This window comes from Vombatus ursinus, unplaced genomic scaffold (genome assembly GCF_900497805.2).
Source record: "Vombatus ursinus unplaced genomic scaffold, bare-nosed wombat genome assembly UNPS02011431.1, whole genome shotgun sequence".
Taxonomy (NCBI): domain Eukaryota; kingdom Metazoa; phylum Chordata; class Mammalia; order Diprotodontia; family Vombatidae; genus Vombatus; species Vombatus ursinus.
This window is the reverse complement of record NW_020951209.1, coordinates 4,049,847-4,069,283: the sequence shown is the minus strand read 5'-3', so window position 1 is coordinate 4,069,283 and position 19,437 is coordinate 4,049,847. Positions and strand designations below refer to the sequence as shown.

At 38.0% G+C, this 19,437-nt stretch overlaps 1 protein-coding gene across 2 annotated transcripts in view; it reads right to left on the bottom strand.

Annotated features, from left to right (window-relative positions):
• Window positions 1-8,951: 8,951 nt before the first annotated feature.
• The window catches only part of YBX3 (Y-box binding protein 3), a 34,016-nt gene continuing 23,530 nt past the window's right edge, over window positions 8,952-19,437 (bottom strand). The window contains exons 7-10 of one of the 2 annotated variants that reach the window (XM_027856394.1): window positions 14,728-14,828; window positions 13,103-13,274; window positions 10,664-10,758; window positions 8,952-9,507 (exon numbers count right to left, since the gene is read on the bottom strand). In XM_027856394.1, coding sequence (XP_027712195.1) covers window positions 10,699-10,758; window positions 13,103-13,274; window positions 14,728-14,828 — 333 coding nt within the window. In that variant the 3' untranslated portion in view covers window positions 8,952-9,507; window positions 10,664-10,698. Of the gene's footprint in view, window positions 9,508-10,661; window positions 10,759-13,102; window positions 13,275-14,727; window positions 14,829-19,437 lie in introns of those variants that run through there. The other variant, XM_027856395.1, reaches the window with a different exon arrangement.

Below are 19,437 nucleotides of genomic sequence, written 5' to 3'. Positions count from 1 at the left end.
ATATTTGTTTTGTTTTGTTTCTAAAGGGATCCCAATTCCATCCTTAAATGCTGATATTGTCCTGAATTCTTGTTGTTCAGTCATTTCCATCATGTCCGATTCTTCATGACCCCATTTGGGTTTTTTTTTCTTTCTTTCTTTCTTTTTTTTGGGGGGGCGGGGAGTGGTTGAGGCAATCAGGGTTAAGTGATTTGCCCAGGGTCACACAGCTAGTAAGTGTTTGAGCCCAGATTTTAACTCAGGAATATGAGTCTTCCTGACTCCAGGTTCAGCCCTCTATCTACTGTCCCACCTACATACTCAGTAGAACAACTCTAAGAACCTTCTTTGCAATTGAGAAACTGAGGAGCTCCTACACTCAGCTGCATGGCACAGCGGATAGAGCACAAGGCCTGGAGTCAAAAAGACCCATCTTCCTGGGTTCAAATCTGGCCTCAGACACTTACTAGCTGTGTGACCCTGGGCAAGTCACTTAACCCTCTTTGCCTTAGTTTCCTTATCTATAAAATGAACAGGAGAAGGAAACAGCAAACCACTCCAATATCTTTGTTAAGAAAACTCCAAATGGGGGTCACAAAGAGTCAGACATATCTGAAAATGACTCAACAACAATAGTTGTTTTAGTTTCTCCAGAGATCTAATTGTTTTAATAGTCTTCAGTATGATGTAGTTGAAAGGGTGCTGGAGTCAGGAATCAGATCTGGGTTCAAATCCTGCTCTGACAGTTACTAGTTGTATGATCATGAATAAATTACTTAACCTCTCCAAGCTTACTTTCCTCACAGGGCAGCACATTGAAGGGGTATGAGAATCAAAGCATATAATTTAAATAAACACTTTACAAACCATAAGGCCTTATAGAAGTGCCAGATAATATTTTATTCCTTCTGGATACCAATTAGGAGACTATTTCAATAGCTAGGTGAGAGGTAACAAAGGTCTGAACTAGAATAAAGGCTGTGTGAGTAGAGAGAATAGGATGAGTACAAGACCAGGGTGAGGGAGAGGGAAGTGGAGAATAACTCTATAGTTATAGACCTGGGTAGCCAGAAAGATGATGAATCCACAGAAAGAGAATCTGGCAAAAGAGCAGGTTTATGGGGGAAATAACAAATACAGTTTTGGATATTCTGAGATTGATACTAATGATACATCCATTGGCAATGTTTAGCCAGCAGTTAGTGACAAAGGACTGGAATTCAGAAGAGAGATGAAGGAAAGGAGAAAAGGAAGGGAGGGAGGAAAGAAGGAAGCAAAAAAAGGCATTATTTAAGAGTCTACTAGTTGCCAGGCACTATGCTAAGCACTTTAAAATTATCTCATTTCATCTTCACAAGAACCCTAGGAGGTAGTGTTACCATCTCTTCAATTTTACAGTTCAGAAAACTGAGGTAGACAGGTTAAGTGACTTGCCCAGTATCATACAGCTACCAAGTGTCTGAAGTTGGATTTGAATTCAGTTCTTCTTGACTCCAAGCTCAGAATTCCATCCACTACACCACTTTGCTGCCTAGGTGGGAGGCTGGAATTTAGATATGAGAGACATCTGCATAGAAATGATTATGTAAACTCATGAGCATGGATGAGGTAAACCAAGGAAAAAAGTACATATAGAGAAAAGAAATTAGTACATAGAGACCACCTGGAAGGCTATTATACTAGTCTTGGTCAGAATGATAAGAGACTTAATTTGGGCACATATTGTAGGGCCCTTGTGAGTGAAGAGAAAATGACAAATGAAAGAGATGCTGTGAAGGCAGAATCAGTAAAAATTGGCGACTGATTAGACATGGAATGAGAAGAGGCAGGACAAGGAAGAGGAAAGGCCTCAGTCTGAAAGAAAAGTACTAAATTGAAGGGGGAGAAACATATGAGCTAAAGAAGGAAGAGGAAGAAGACTCAAGGAGAAAAACTTTTCTTTTCAAAATAATAATTTATTTTTCCCTAATTACATGTAAAAACAAATTTTAATATTCATTGGCTTTTTTTAAGTTTTGAGTTTCAAATTCTATTCCTCCTTCCCTCCCCTCCCTGCTCCCTGAGATGGTAAGCAATCTGATATAAGTTATACATGTGCAATCATGTAAAACATTTCCACATTAGTCATTTTGTGCAAGAAAACTCAAATGAAATATTGCTGTTACTGTGTACAAAGTTCTTCTGGTTCTGCTCACTCACTCTTTATCAGTTCATGTAAGTCTTTCCAGATTTTTCTGATATCATTCTGCTCATCATTTCTTATAGCACAATAATATTCCATTACAATCATACACCACAACTAGATCAGCCATTCTCCAATTGATGGGCATCCCTTCAATTTCCAATTTAGCTACCACAAAAAGAGCTGCTAAAAATATTTTTTGTGCAAATAGGTTCTTCCCCCCCTACCTTTTTTTTTTAGTCTCTTTAGGATACAGATTTAGCAGCAATAGCTTGATTAAAGGATACGTACAGTTTGCTAGGCCTTTAGCCACAGATTCAAATTGCTCTCCAAAATGGCTGGATCAGTTCACAACTTTAAAAAGAAAAACTTGAGGAAGAAAAATTCAAGAAAGAGGACTCAAGAAAGAAAAAGAAGATGGTAAGAGACATACAAGGTTATTAAGAAAGGGACAGGAAGTTGGTTATGACTGTAGGGGCACTAATAAAGCTGGTGCCTCTAAAAGTTTTCCACAGCCATTTCCCAGGAAAGATGCTATATATGGAAGGAAGCAGGAATTTTGCAATGAACTAAATGGAGGGTGAAATGACTTGTATTTCTGCTGAGGTCAAGTGAGTGTTATTAATATTTGAAGTTCAAGCTCATCTCTATCCTAAAAGAGAGAGTGAAAGTTCTTGAGGAAAACTTCTGTTTTCCCAAGTTTTAAGGGAAAATAAAGTTTTTTAAAATTCCTTAATTATTTTTCTTATTACTCTGTTCTTTCTTTAAATTTATTTCTAAAAGTATTATTCTTTAAGATTCTTGGAATTAAAGTTTCAATATAAAAACAAACAAAAAAGGGTCTGTAGAGGCAGAGGGTAATTCTGCTCTGTGTCATGAGGTTTGAGGGTAATAAAAAGGAGAAAGGGAGAAAGGACCACTGAATACTTGGAGCCAAGTAACACATACAGGGCTTTTCTCAAAGAAGAGGGATTGAATTCTAAGGAGGAAGCGATTGTTTGTGTCTCAACAAATGATGTATGAATCTCAACTGCAAACAAGTAAGAGATAAGGGTCAGAAGTAGAATAAATGAGTACAGAGACAGCATGTTGTAGGGGACAGAAAGCTAACTTTGAATTAGGAAGGCCCCAGTTCAAGTCCTACCTTTCATATATAGTGGTTATGTGACCCTGGGTAAGTCACTTAACCTGTAAATACCCCCAGGGCAATTCTCTAACATTGGGTTCTTAACTTTTTTGGTCTCATGGATGCCTTTAGGAGTCTGGTGAAGCCTACAGATGAACCCCTTCTTTGGATAATGTTTAAGTAGTTGAAGAAGATACTAAATTTCAGATAGAGGTTAGTGAAAATAAAGAAGCAACTATTTCTCCCATCCAAGTTCAAGGACTCTCAGAAATCTATCAACAGATAAGGTGTCAATATGCATTGGTAGACTCCCTCATGAGAGAAGACACACCAATAAAATCACAGATTTGGTTTAAAAAAAAAGGTTTGGAGATCTGCTGTGCTCCTGAGGCATATATCTAGGATTACCAGATGAAACATTGGTTTAAAATTCAAGGAGACCTTTGTTATTGATGATCAGTAGTTTCAGTCATATCTGACTCTTTGTATATCCATTTGGGATTTTCTTGGCAAAGACATTGGAGTGCTTTGCCATTTCCTTCTCCAGCTCATTTTACACACGAGGAATTGAGGCAAACAAGGTTAAGTGACTTCCCCAGAGCCACACAGTAAGTATCTGAGGCCAGATTTGGACTCAGGCAGATTAGTTTTCCTGACTCCAGGCCCAGGACTCTATCCACTGTACTACCTGGCTACCCTCTTAAGTCTTACAAATATACTTCAAAAGGACCTTAAAATGAGAAGAAGGGAGAAAGAAGCCTATGTACACCTACCAAGCTAGTCAGAAAAGAGAATAGCTTCATTGTAGAAAGCATAGCAGGGGAAACAACCAGAAACTTACAGGTTAAAAATTTTCAAGAAATTTCATAGCCTCAGTTGTATGTACACAAATACACAGAGTATGGATGATAAGAAAGGTAAACCACAAATTCTAAAACATGAAGGCAAATTTGATCTCATTGGTATCACTGAGACCTGGTGGAATCTATTTCTCTATCAATGAACAAGTGTTTATTAAGCACCTGACATGCTTTGCTGTGTGCTAGGAGATTCAAAGGCAAAAGTGAAAAAGTTCCTATCCTGGATAAACTTATAATCTAATGAGGAGAGACAACATATACATCTTTAGGTATATACAAAATAGATCCAAGATAATGGGAGTAGGAAGGAAAGGCACTAGTAGCTGAGAATATCAGTAGAAGCAGCCTTGGAGGATGCTACTCATAAATGGAATATAGCTCCAGAAAAGACAAAAGAAGTAAAAAGGGAGTAGAGAAATGTGTGTGAAATAATGGAAAGTGAACAAAGTATAAAAAGGTTGATTACAACACAATAGATGAAGAGAACTATGAAGCAGCAAAATGTCAGTTGAATCATTCAAAATCTATAAGTAATTGGTCCAAATATATAATATAATAATATATAAACATAAATTATAATATATTTGATATAAATTGTATTATAAAATATATAATATATAAATTAACATATGAGACCACATCATTCTCCAATAGAAACATAATAAAATGACAGTTTTCCAAAGAATAAATACGAACTATTGATATCCAGCTGAAACTATTAAAAATGTAATATTCAGAGAAAAATTTCCCATTTCTCCCCTCTCTCCACCAAGGAAGAATCACTCCAAAATATCTGCTACACAACCACCAAAATGATTTTCTTATAGTGTAAGTCTGAACTTTTTACTCCCCTATTCAGTGAATTCTACTGGCTTCCTATTACCTCTAGGATCAAACATGAATCAGATTAGCACAGATGATGAAAAAAAGTGGTTAATTGTTGAAAGGACTATGGGTAAACAGGCACACCAATGCTCTATTGGTAAAGCTATAATTGGTCTATTTTGGAAAGAAATTTGGAACTATTTGAAAAGATTGCATACATACACTGTGCATACTTTTTGACACCAGTAATACCATTCCTAGGCCTAGAGGAGAGCATAAGGAAGTTGCTTTTGCAACTACAGGTGGGGGAGAACGCTTACAAAATAGAGAATATCACAAAAGCTAAAATGAACAATTTGCTATATAAAATATTTAAGTTTCTGTACAAATAAAATCAATTCAGCTAATATAAAAACAAGTTGTTAAATAGGGGAAGTTTTTGCCTCAAAGATCTCTGATAAAAGGCATTTATACATAATATATATGGAATTGACACAAATATATAAAACTGTTTTTTTCCCCACTAGTCAAAGGATATGAATAAAATTTTCACAAGAAGAAATATGAACGGCCATACCAAAAAATTCCAAATTACTAATAAGAAAAATTTAAATGATGTTTAGGTTTCACCTTATACCCATTCAGTTATTAAACATGATAAAAGATAACAAGTACACTAACATACTGTTATGTAACCATTCTGGAAAGCAATCTGGAACTATACCTAAAAAAAAAAAACCCACAAAATACTCATACCCTTTCACTCAGTGATTGTATGGCTATACATACAGTATCTCCCAAGGAGATCAAAGCCTGGAAGGTCCCATATATACAAAAATATTCGTAGCAATAACTTCTTGTAGCAGAAAAGAACTGAAACAAAGTAAGCTTCCATTAATTGGGGAATAGTTGAACAAATTGTAACATAATATAAAGGAAAACAATACTAAAAAACTCACATTAAATGCAATGACCAATCATGGTTCCAGAGGTTAGATGATGAAACATAGTTGCCTCCTCCAAGTAGAGAAATGGAGGATCATGGGTGAAAAATGTTGCATTGACTGTGGGACAAGATCTCTCTGTTGATTTTGCTAAACTAATTTTTGTTATTCCAAGGAAAGGTTCCATGGATCAGGTGAGAGGAAGCACATTGGCAAGAGGCTGTGGTGTGTAAAAAAAGGGGGGGGGCAGCTAGGTGGCACAGTGGATAGAGCACCAGCGCTGAAGTTAGGAAGACCAGAGTTCAAATCTGGCATCAGACCAAACACTTGAAACGTGTGACCTTGGGCAAGTCACTTAACCCCGATGGCCTCACAAAAAAAGGGGGGGGGTACTGGAAAATCCTTAAAGCATCACCGTGGACCTGAAGTAGGATGATGGCAGCAGTAGTAGAAAGAGATATCTGAGATGATCAATTTGATAGAGTATATGCAATTAGTCTCCCTCTGGTCAACACAGGATTAAAAGAACCATATACACTCAATTCCATCTTAGAATCTCTAAATTTTCCCAAATTCTCTAGTAATGCAGTATCATTGACTTTATTAACCTCCCATGGGCTAGGAGAGGCAAACAACACCACCCAGGTGCTAACTTGACGGTTTCATAGGCACAAGGTGTGGAGGGAAAGTGGATGTACTACAATACAGTGGCTCCCCCCGATGGCCAGTTAGTGCTTCCAGCCAACATTCTTACGCAAGAATGGTGGGGACTGGCCCTATCTCAATTGCTTTAACAACCTGCTTTCTAGGGATGATTAAGTAAAACAATACATATCCATCCATGAAACCAACCATAATTTCCCCTTGAAAGAAGAGAACTATGAAGTAAAAAGTTTTAATAAAACTAGATTGCTATGAGGAAATGGTTCAGCTTATGTCAAAAGACCTGGGTTCAAGTGTTATTTCTACCACTAATCACCACCCTATGTAATTTGTAATTCTATGTAATTCTATCCACTGAGCCACAACTGCCTCTGTATAATGAGTATATCATGTAGAGGCAGCTAGGTAGCTCAGCGAACACAATGCATCTGGCCTCAGACACTAGCTGGGTGGCCCTGGGCAAATCACTTAACCTTATTTGTCTCAGTTCCTCATCTACAAAATGAGCTGGAGAAAGACATAGCAAACTACTCCAATGTCTCTGCCAAGAAAACCACAAATGGGGTCATGAAGAGTCAGGCATGACTAAAACAAGTGAACAACAAAAATTAAATTTCCAATTCTTAGGTTTCCCCATTTGTAAAATGGAATTTGAATTAGATGTTCTGTAAGGTCCCTCCTAACTCATCTGATTTTGTCACTTGGTAGCCCCAGCAACATCCTCAGGAGCCGACAACAGTTGGTTTAATATCTATAGCCTATTTTAATAAACTTGTTTTCCACCTGACACTAAGCAAATGAGTTGTTTGATCCTTGCTGAGTATGAACTCAGTCCACTCCAACTTTTGCAGTGTTATTGTTGGTTTGCTAGTAACAATTGCAACATTTTTGCTTTTTGGAATATCAGGTTCACATGAAACATGCCACAGAGCTATCAAAGAATAATACTTTCACCCAGATACATGCACTTGCCTAGAGAGACTTACAGGAACTCATGCAAAATTCAGTGAACAGCACCAGGAGATCTACACATTGTACAGTAACAGCAATACTATGTGATGATCATCTGAGGATGAGTTAGTTATTCTCAAGCAATACAATGATCCAAGACAATCTCAAAGGTCTCATGATGAGAAGTGCTATCCACCTCCAGAGAAAAGAACTGATGGAGTCTGAATTCAGATAGAAGCAGACTATTTTTCACTTTTTTGTGTGTGGGTTTTTTTGTCTGTCTTCTCTCACAACATCACTAATATGGAAATGTTTTGCATGATTACACATGTATAACATATAAAATTGCTTACCATTTCAGGGAGGGGAAGACATACATGAGGAAAGGAGATAATTGGGAACTCAATTTTTTAAAATGAATGTTAAATTGTTTTTATATGTAATTGGGAAAAATAAAATAGTATTAAAAAAAGACTTATAGTATCAGGAAAATCTAAGACAAGAGTGAAGTATTTAAAAAGAAAAAAATGAAGATAAATCCACATCACTGCCTTTCTTCAGGGTCTTTAACTTAGGGCCACCCAAGGCATCACATTTTTAAATACTGTAAAAGACTGAAAAGGCCAAGGAACATTTCACCCACACAGAAGCAGTATGGGAAGCACTCTGGATTTGGAATCAGTGAATTTGGGTTAAAACTTTGCCTGTTTCTCACTGTCACATTGTCCATGTCACTTAAAATCTCTAGGTCTTATCTATAAAACGAAGGGATTGGACTAGATAGCTACCTTATTTTCCTTCAAACTACTTTTCTTTGATTTATGAAATTTTTCCTTGTCTCCTTCAATTTCTCAACCCTAGGGTGTAATTAACTATGAGTTCATTATGACTGGGTTATCACCAAAAAGCTTGACAAATTCCAAACACAAATCAAGCCAAGGAATTTGTGACTTACCCAAGATTACCAGGGTAGTTCCTATTTGAAGATTCATAAAATGCCTTATATTTCCCCAAAATCTTGAAGTTTAGTACAGCTATTCATTCCTCTTAATCTCTGGCTTAAAATCCTGAACTAGACACATACCACAGAGAAGCCAGCTCTTTATGAGAATCTTTCTTCTGGATTAATGAATCTTGGATGGTCTGACATTCTCTGAAGACTAGAATTACTCATCTCATCTCACTGATTTAGGATTCATCAACCAAGATTCACAGATCACGATCAAAGTAGGATTCCAAGCTGGTTAAATGGAGATTGAATGACACTGCTCCCTCAATATTTTCCAAAGGCACCTCACTAGTTTCTCTTTATTTGCCTATATCCCATATGAGTAACACAGGTATGGTGTTGCACCTCAAAAGTATACAGAATTCAGGAACAGAACAGAGATCCAACACAAAAGAACTACACCGAAGCTAGATTTCTTTTTCCCTCAGAGAGTGAAATTTTATTTCTGAGTAAGGTCACTCATGCTGCACATTTTCCAATAGTTGTCATATAATATAAAGCAGGAAATTTCTCCTCCCCACATCCTGAGAATACAGGATTGGCAAAAGAAAAAAATTAAACCACACCTGTAAAGGTTTAGCACCAGCATAAAAATAAAAATAAAAACAAAGCATTAACTATAATTTCTTTGGTTGGGATCCTTCCCTTTAGAGTTGGTGCCAAAATTTTTTCTTTCAATTCATAATAGCAAAATGGTAAAGCCAGAAAAAATCACAGTTGCTGCTGAAATTGAGGAGGTTGTCCCTTTTCTTTCTATTATCTTTTGTGCAGACGTTCCTGGGATCTCAGCTTGCTGGTAAGGATGTGTTTTGTTTTGTTTTTTTCATGTTTTTAATTTAAGAATAAAAAAGTTTTGATCTCAAAAATCCTGGTTAGTTTAGTCTTCCATTTTATTGCTTGAATGTTTCTTTGGTGTTGGTAAAGTGTTTAAAGTTTCATTTTTTTTTTTTGCTGTTGTTTTAGTACACCTGTAAAGTAAACAGAGTCAAAGTTCAAATAGCTGAACTCAAAAGTACAAGAGTCAAGTACTCTGAAAATATAAAAATGCATACATCATTTGAAGCATAAAAAGCTATTTAAACTATTCCTACTTAAATCTATTTGAAATCTATTCCTACTTTTAAAAAAACCATTCTTAAAAACTATTCCTACTTTAAAAAGGGGGGGAGGCAGCTAGGTGATGGACTTACTAGCTGCATGACCCTGAGCAAGTCACTTAACCCTGATCACCTCACCAAAAAGGAAAAAAAAAAAAAAAGCTGCTGCTCAAAGTGTATTTACAAAGATCAGTAGCCATCTCCCTTGGAAATGGCTTTCTTCTAAGAGTCAATGAAGAAATTGTTTACTACCCAGAGTTGGAAAAGTTCCTCTAACAAATTTTCAGCTAGTAAGAAAACCAATTTATAATGCAACTTTGAAAACATAAGGGGAAAAGTCTATGGTATAATTCAAAGCATAATATATCACATTCAAAACAATTTTATTATGAATTTAAAAGGCAAAAAAAATCCAGTGACTTGAGTTTCACTATAGTTCCCCATTTTATGGTGAAAGCTATGGTAGAGCCAGAAACACAATAAACAAATGAGTTGTCCTTCTGCCTCCTCACCCAAAAAGGGCAATTTTATCACCTACAAAAGAAGCCTTCTGCGCAGCTTAAGGCAAACGGCAGGCTGTGTCCAAACTGGCCAAAGTTACACCACTGTTCTGCAGGGCTGGGTACAGAAAAGCTACTTTAAAAATGCTAGCTGACTGCCTGCATTGGGGAGTACTTAAAAAAAATTATAAGATTTCCTCTTCCTTCTACTTAAGGATTAGGTTAACTATATAATTGGCCACTAGGGGTCAGAAGAGTAAAGAACATTGGCTGTCATAAATGGTATTCTGAAAATGGGCAAATTCAGCTTACAGCAACAGTCATAACATTATTTTTGTAATTCCCCCTTAACTAGCACTAAGAAATTCAAACAGTTAAATATTCTCCCCTCATTAACATCTGTACTATCCCAAAACCAAGAGTTCAGGCTAGAACTCCAACTAGATTCAATTTGTAAGAGAAGGATTACACACTTGAGAACAGTCAGAGGAAACCAGAACAGGGCATTTCCTGGTTTTATTTTTTACCTGTAATGGTAAAGGTGCCTATAGAGAGCCAGACCTCACTCAGCACTGGTCTGCTGAGTGGTTGGAGCAGGGTTTTCAGTTGGTGCTTCAGCCACCTTGGGAGAAAAGATGGGGATATCAGGTCAGATTTGTTGCCTTAACAAAGGAAATGCTTTTTAAAAAGTGAGACAGATATCTGAAAAGCAAATGTATTCTATCTAAATAGATCTGTCAAACACAAAGGACAATATCAGCCTTTAGCAATTACCCACAGGCTAAAAAATTTGCTCCACAGTGGAAAATTTATTTCTCCAAAGAAAAAAAGAGGGGAGGGGGAAGGGCAGTCCTCAGCAAGGCCACTAGATGGGTCGGCAGTCACCAGGGTAGTGAGAGACAAAATTAAAACTCAGGCCCTCTTAATCCAATTTCAGCACCCTTTGTTGGACCAGACAACACCTTACATGATATTATTGATTTTTTTGGCGGTGTTTGCTTCAAAAAACTTCTTTCAGCCACCTGTTTCCCCTGCCCACCCCCAGCCCCCCAAAAAAATCTGTTCGGTATAAGAGTTAATATATGGCATACTAGGACAGGGCACCCTCCCAAATAGTTAAGACTTCTTGGATGCCAAGCATGAACTGACCTCAACACCTAGTTATCAAGAACTTAAATAGGAAGCTTTGTAGCTTGGGCATAATTTGCTTAGGAGTGATATTGGGGCTACCTCCTGATCAGCAGTATCTGGGTCTGTCTCCAGACCCTTTCTTCAGGATGGTTCCTCCACCCCAAATGTGGTTGCCTTTCTTATGTTTGACCCCAGTATCGTTTAGGGTACAAAAATTCCTAGTTACAACTCCAGTTGTAAAAGATAAGCCTAGTCATTCTTTTATAGATTAAGAGGTTTTGTGTGTGTGTGAAAGAGTTCTGGACCATCAAAAAACCGGTTTGCTGGTATGTTAAATTGTGAGATCCTTTTCCAACGATCAATGAGGGAAAATACTGCTGAAATGGTTAAATCATATCAATACAGTCATCTCTTATAAGAATGGAAAATAAAGAGGGAGAAAAAGACAAAATTAGACTGTTAAGCTTTTGAAATCAGAAAACCCAAGTTGAAATCCTGCCTCGGATACTTACTAGCTTGTGTGACCCCTAGCAAGTCACTTAAGCTCTCTCATCTGTAAAATGAAGCTAAGAGCACTCACCTCACAAGGCTGCTGGGAGGATACAAAGAGTTCACACATATACAGTGTTTCTCAACCTTTAAAGCATTATATAAAATGCTAACTATTATTTCCTGTGACACTCTGTCTTACTGGCCAGTTTCTGAGGGGCCCAGCAAATTTGGGCAAATTATGAGAAAGTTCAAATGAAAATCCACATATCCAAATTCCCAAGCTTTCTTTTGACTATCACTCAAATAATAAGATAGATCTGGAATCTCATTGACTCAGGAGTTCTTATGATACAGACTGCTTCCCATCCATGCCTGCCTTTCCTGAGCCATAGAGACTCCACCCAATGTGCCAAAGATTTTCTTCCCTTTTTTCTGACATCTTAAGCACATCAGTAGAGAGCTCTAGCCGTCTGCCTCTCATTCCTCACTCACCACATCCTTTATTTCTGTTCCTAAGAGTTCCTAGTTGGTTATATGCTAAAGGCTGCTAATATCCCATCCTACCCATTTAACTTTCCACTACCTTTGTGTGATGCTTATTTTTAGCTCTTTAGAAGCTGTGAGGATTTAAAAAAAAAAAAAAGCAAGATATCCATTTTTTTTAAAGGGAAGGTGGTGGTGGACTACATAATCTCTAATGTTCCTTTCCATCTTTTGATCCTATTGAATTTATTAATTACCACGTGGCAAGGTACTAGAAGTCATGAATTTCAAAGGACGTTGTAAGGTTCAAATGAGAATGAAGAACATAATAGCCCCTTTCTAATCTTCATTGCAGAGGGAACACATTTCAATTGAATTTAAAAGCACAGTCTTTCTGTCCCTGTGACACCAACATTGCAACTGCTCTTCAGCAGGAAAAGCTTCTATGGGGTTTGTGTTTAGATACACTTGACATCTTCTTCAAATTCCTTTAAGCTTCCCATTTAACAAGTTTACATCTTCAGAACAGATCACAATCTAATCTGTCATTTGAATATGTAAAGGAGTCTCTGCACAGGGTAGTTACTTGAAAGGTAAGAGGTGAAAGACACTTCTGGTCTCTTCCAGGAGTATCCAACTGGCTCAGTTTACAAAAGAAACTGAGGCCCAGGTCAGAATGATTTGCCCAAGGTTAGACAATTTATTTGTTGGCAGTAAGCAACAGAGGCAGGATTCTAATTAAAAAGACTGCTTTTTCCCCCCACTGTATCACAGACTTAAAACCAGACGTTTGCATCTCCAGTGTCCAGGCCTAACTGAACTAAAAACCATCTTTCTTACTTCTCCAAAGCCTGCATTACCTCTTTGCCATCTTGTGAAGAAGCATTTGGAGGACGAGGTCGGCGACGATAGTTATACGGGCGCCGGTAACCACGACGAGCTGACGGCTGTTGTGGGCCGTTGGCCCCATGCTGGTTTTCCTTGTCTTCTGCCTCTCCAATAGCTGGGACAGGGCGTGGCCGAGAAGGGCCCCTGCAAAGGATTGCATTATGATTATAAAGAAAAATAAGGGCAATGGGGTTACAGAATGGGGGGGGGTTAAAAATCTGAACGTTAAAAAAAAAAAACGGCAGCAATTGAAAGAAAAGTTTAAAATATGGGAAAGTTGTTCTGGTTTTTTTGTTTTTGTTTTTTTTTTAAACTTGCTGGGACAGTTGTGACTTGACTGAGACACTCAAATGACCAGCATTAGCCACTCACAGTTCTACCTTGGACAGCTGTATAATTAGGTTACAGAAGTCTGTGGGAACTGGGCCTCCACCTCTACTCCCACCCCTTTGCAGAATTAGGCAGTGTATGCAAAGTAGACTGAAATCTCCAAATATAAGTTATACTAACTCAACAGGCTGCCCATCCAACTTCATGGCATAATCTTGACAATAAGGCTCATTTTTTCAATACCAATATTCTTTCCATGATGCTAATGATGAAACACTGTGATCTCAGAGGAGCCAAAATTGCAGGTGACCAAAAAGAAAAAATAAATACTTTCTCTTCTTCCTCTTGTTTCTTAAGTTACTTGTTATAAGGATTTGGGAGAGGGGAGGGAAATACAGGGGGAAACACAGGTGACAGGAAAACCAAAAGCTATCAATAAAAAGGAAATCTAATACAATACGTGTTTGCAGACTACATTAGAAGCAATGACTTGGTAGGCAGCCTGGTATCATTAACAAGTGCTGGACTTGAGGTCAGAGAGACCTGGATTTGACCTCTCTAAGCCCAAGTTTTCTTGTTTATAAAATAGAAGTAATAATAGGATCTATTAGTGCCTCACTTCAACCTGACTGTTGTGAGGCACAAATGAAATCATGGGCTTAAACCATGAAAACATGCAAATACGAAAGTGCTGGGGAAATATCAAGCACCACAATTACTACATATCATCCAGGATATGAGGGCCTAGAAAAGACTGCTCAGACAGCAGGACAATCCCCCTTCTTCACTGACATCCAAACACAAACATTTCCAGAGTAGGCCTTCAGTACAATAGAGGAGATCCTCCATAAAGAGCCAAAGATGACAGCAACGAAATGTATGCAGGTATACATGGGTTTTAATCATTACCTGTGGAGAAAACCTGAAATGTGGCTAATCAATCTCCCAATGTAATCTTTTTTTTTTTAATTACTTTGGAAATGGTAGAGTGATATACTATTTTTCTCCCATGTTACAAGGACAAGATCCTCCAAAACTCAGCAACCCAGGTACTCTGGCACCATCTGCGTTCCTACAGTACACAACTGTACATCACAAAGAAAGATAAAATGAGACATCAGGAGCCCGAGGTACTTATACATACCCTTAATTTTCATTTGGAAAGATGGAGCAATATTTGCCCTCTAATGTAATTAAGTCACACAAAACAATCCCACAATTCTCTCTTGCCCCTCCATTCTAAGACCAGATGGATGATCATCGTTACCTTCGATATCGTGGACGATAATTGGGATTCCGATGTGCTGAAGATGACTGAAGTTGTGTTCCTTCTGAGAGTCCATCCTTCATCTCCCCCATCTCACCACCCTAAAGGGACACAAATAGGAAAGTCAAGATAAACATCAAGACTAGCAGAGACTGGCAGTGCCTTCCCTAGACTGCAGGATTCAAAGTTATAGTTACAATATAAAAGAACGCAAACTATCTTAAGGTCAATGACCAACTTGTAAAGCTATTACTGTTAGCAATAAAATAGTAAAACTACTGGACAGGCAGAGGAAAAAAGAGGGAAAACATTCTAAAGTTACATGCCAAGAAAAAAATATTGCCCAACTATCTAATTACACTAGAAGTATCTCTTGCTTTATCCCAAAGTGTCAAACAAGATTTGTACAGCATTGTACTTATAAAATAACTCATTTCAAGACTGTATCCTCAACCTTATAAAATATGACCTGGTACTCAAGAGAAAAGGATGGAGGTACACACTGAAGTTGAGACTTCCCTACAGGATGAAGATGGCTCAACTAGACAAGTTTCAAATACGAGTGTTATTTCATTCTTCTCAGCTCCTATCAATACGATCCTACAATCATTTGTTGTATTGAGAAAACAGGCTCATAGCGCTAGAGCAGGAAGGAGCCTCAAAGACCACCTGGTCCATCCCTCATTTTACATATGAATGAGTAAAGAGAAATCCAAGATGATGGAATGACTTCACCAAAATCAAACGGCAGATGCAGAATTTAAATCTAGGTCCTCCAACCTCAGAGTCAATGCATTTTCCGCTATACCATGCTAAGATTTCCTCGGAAGGGTAAAAAGTTTTACATTAGTCAGATTTGGGGAAAATGTGACACTCATTCAAGACTAAACCAGTAATTAAATTGGCTTCCCTGCCTTGTATGATGCATCTCTCTTATTCCTTGATCCCAAACAAATATTGCTGGTTTAAGTAAGCTATTTCTTCCTAAAGAAGATAGATTACCCCACCCCCTCATCTCTTCAGATTCTTGGTAAAATTCTTGTGGGTTTCCAATTAACTCCCGGGTCAAATGCTAACTCCTCCATTTGGCATTTAGAACTTTCATAAACTGCCTTCAACCTGCTTTCTTCCAGCCTTATTAAACACTACTCTCTTTCACACATTCTCTATGGTCTAGCCAAACTTGGCCTCTTTGCTGTCTCCCTGTCTCCTTCCTCTACTAAAAGAGGTTTTGTATGTGTATGCGTGTGTGTACACACACACACACACACACACACACACGCACACACTCTCTCTCTCTTCATATCTACCATCTCTATGCCTTTGTATACTTAAGTTATTCCCCATGTTTAGGATACACTTACTCATAACCTCTGCCTCTCAGAATCACTAGCATCCATTAAGGCTCAGTTTCAACTATTACTTTCTACATAAGACTTTAGTGATCTCCCCAGGTATTAGTGCTCTGAAGTATTCACATTTTCATTTTGCATTTTACAAAAAGTATGAGTGAAGTGAGCAGAACCAAGAGAACAAGGTCCACAGTAAACAGCAATATTTTAATGGAATGATCCATGATAATTCCAAAGGACTCATGAAAAATGCTACCCACCTCTCAAAGAGAGAACCAATGATCTCTGAGTACAGATTGAAACTTATTTCTTTCACTTTCTTTATTTTGTTTGGTTTTTTCTTTTCTTTTCTTTTTTTTTTTTTTTTTAAACAACATGGCTAATGCAAAAATGTTTTGAGTGACTTCACATGTATAATGGGCATCATATTTCTTGCCTTCTTAGTGGTTTGAGGGAGGGGCTAGAGACAAAGACAGAATTTATAACTCAAAATTTTTAAATAAATGTTAAAAAAATGTGCATGTTGTTTCCCTTGATAAAAAATGGTAAGCTCCTTGAGGACTTTATCCCACACTTAGCAGTCCAGCACATAATAGGTATATAACACTTAAAATTATTCAGGAATGTGAAAGAAAAGGAAAAAAAAAACCATACCTCTCCCCTGACAGCTGACATGTATTTAGCACTTTTAGTTTTAAGAAACTCACTAGATTTTCATAATTACCCTGAATTATTTTGGGAGGTGGGGAAAGGTGGGGAAGACCTGGTCATTTCATTGGTATAAAAAGCTCCCACTTCTTCTACCAATGTTCCTTTCTCCTATTTTGGTCCACTACTTTAGATGGTAGGAGCTGAAATGCTCCTAACTTGCAAGACTGTTGTTCATCATGATAAAACACATTATAATGTGAATTTCTCCAGTCCTATTTTTTCCAGTATAGGATGTCCTATTAGTGTCGCAAAGTGTCCAAAACTGAACTCCTCTTCCCCTCTGCCCTTGTCCAATTCTTCCTTTCTCATGTAATACAGAATGTCCCACAAATTGAGCTTAAAACAGCACCAAGACTTTTGGAATACTCTCTGCATCCAATTAGTCTCTGCTTTCTTTTGCTCCAACTGTCTGTCTTATCTTCAGCAATGGACTGTTCTTTCTTTAACCTACCCATCTCTTTTTATCCATTCTTTACTTGCTTCTCAAGGTCTGACTCAGATAATATCTTTCATGAACCATTCCTGAAACCCCAAAGGAAAAAGATTTCTTCTCCCTCTACAAAATATTTCACAGTACACAGACTTCTCTTAAATACTAATTATTTAAGATTTCTAACCCACATTTCCCTACTCACAAGATGACATAGCCAGCATTCTAATGTCAGCACCTAAATGTGCCTTGACACATAGCATGCTTAACTCTGATGTATAAAACACCATGCTGGACTTTCCTCGGTGCTATGCCAATGTGTCTATAACAACTTATATTTATATAACACTTAAAGGATTATGAAATGCCTGCCTGACCATAGCTTGGTAAGGCTGGTAGGTCATTTAGGATTATTCCCATTTTATGGAAGGGGAAAATTAGGGCACTAGTTGTGGGACACTCAGCAAGTCACTCAAGTGTCAAACTCGATCTCTGGACTCCAGGTTTAACAACTGATACTCTGTATAGGCAGCTCTATAACATAAATTATGTGAGAGAATTTGAACACATCCAGAAGAAGAACAAGTCAATTTTCCATCACAGATGATTATTTGTAGAGGCTAAGATAATTTTACATTTGGGTACAGGCTTAATTAAGTTATCCCTGACATCCTTTTCCCATCTCTGAGATTTGAGGCACAGCACACAACTCCTGCATGCCCCCCTCCCTCTGGTGTTTGCGTATACTTGTTGCTGTTCAGTCATTTTTCAGTCATGTCCAACTCTTTGTGACCCTATTTGGGGTTTTCTTGGCAAAGGTACTGGAGTAGTTTGCCATTTCCTTCTCCAGCTCATTTTACAGATGAGGAAACTGAAGCAAATAGGGTTAAGTTGCTTGCCCAGCTAGTAAGTATACAAGGCCAGATTTGAACTCATGAAGATAAGTCTTTCTGACTCTAAGCCTGGCATGCTATCAGCTGCACCACCTAGCTACCCCACACCTAACAAGTGTTAAACAGGGAACAAACGATCTTGTTTTTTCTGAACATCAAATTCTAAAACATATAGCATACCTCAAGGCTACTAGGGATACTATGGCGTCAGTGCCAAGAAAGCAGAAGGGCAGAGAAATGCAAGCTATCAATTCTTGGTGCTGCAAAGTAAGTTTACAAACAGCTTGCAAGGTACAACTTCTAATTTCTAACACTCTAGGGGCGATCTGTTTTTTTAGTCAGACACATTACAAAGGCCAGACTGACTGCAGCAGGTAAAGACAACAAGCTCAGAACATGACCAAGTATTATAGAACAGGTTCAACTAATTTCCTGCATGACCATAAGCAATGATAAGAATAAACCTGGCAATTATAAAGATAAGATCCACAAAGCTGCTTTCCATGAGCTCCATGAATCTCCACAGCAACTCTGTAAGGAACATGCTACTCATGGGATTAGTAACCCCATTTTACAGACAGTAAATAAACCGAGGTTCTGCAGTTGAGTGAACTTCCCCGCATGATGTATTGCTATTCAGTACCAGAAGTGTGCCTGTCTATAAAACCTAACACCTTAAAGGTCTGGCAAGGAATACCTAAAAATACTCTGAGCAGACACAAGTGTTATGCAAATGCTACATACTAAGTAGATGACTTCAAGCATGCAGTACCAACTCACTAAAAATAAAAGTCCATGACAAATCTCACTGACTCCTCCCAGCTCCATTTCCTAGAAGCCCAAAGTGGCACCCTAGAGAAACCAACTGTGTCATGTTCTAAGTCCTCCCATATATGTCGTCTGCCAGTTATTTTTAGCATTCTTGTCAGGGGCAGCTGCTAAAGGAAGGGAGGAAGAAAACGAAGACATAAAAAGCACAAACATACATGTTGTCCAAGACGCTGGAAAAAAATCCCAATATCCAATTATGTAATGGGACATAATTGATCATAACTCCCTCTCCTTATGTCTTACTCGTCCTAAACTTAACTCTTCAGTCTCCCTGTAACCTTCATTCACTAAAAGGTGCTCATTCCCCTAAACCATAATCCCAAGTCTGGTTTAATTTTCCTTCTTTCCCAATTTTGACCTATGTTGTTCTCTTGACCCAAATCCCCTGCATTCTATTCATTCTTCCAATTGTGAATATCCCCTCATCTTGCCATTTTCTCTGCTTATATTCACATGCAGTTGCTGACTAGCACTTGAAGTCACTTAACTATGC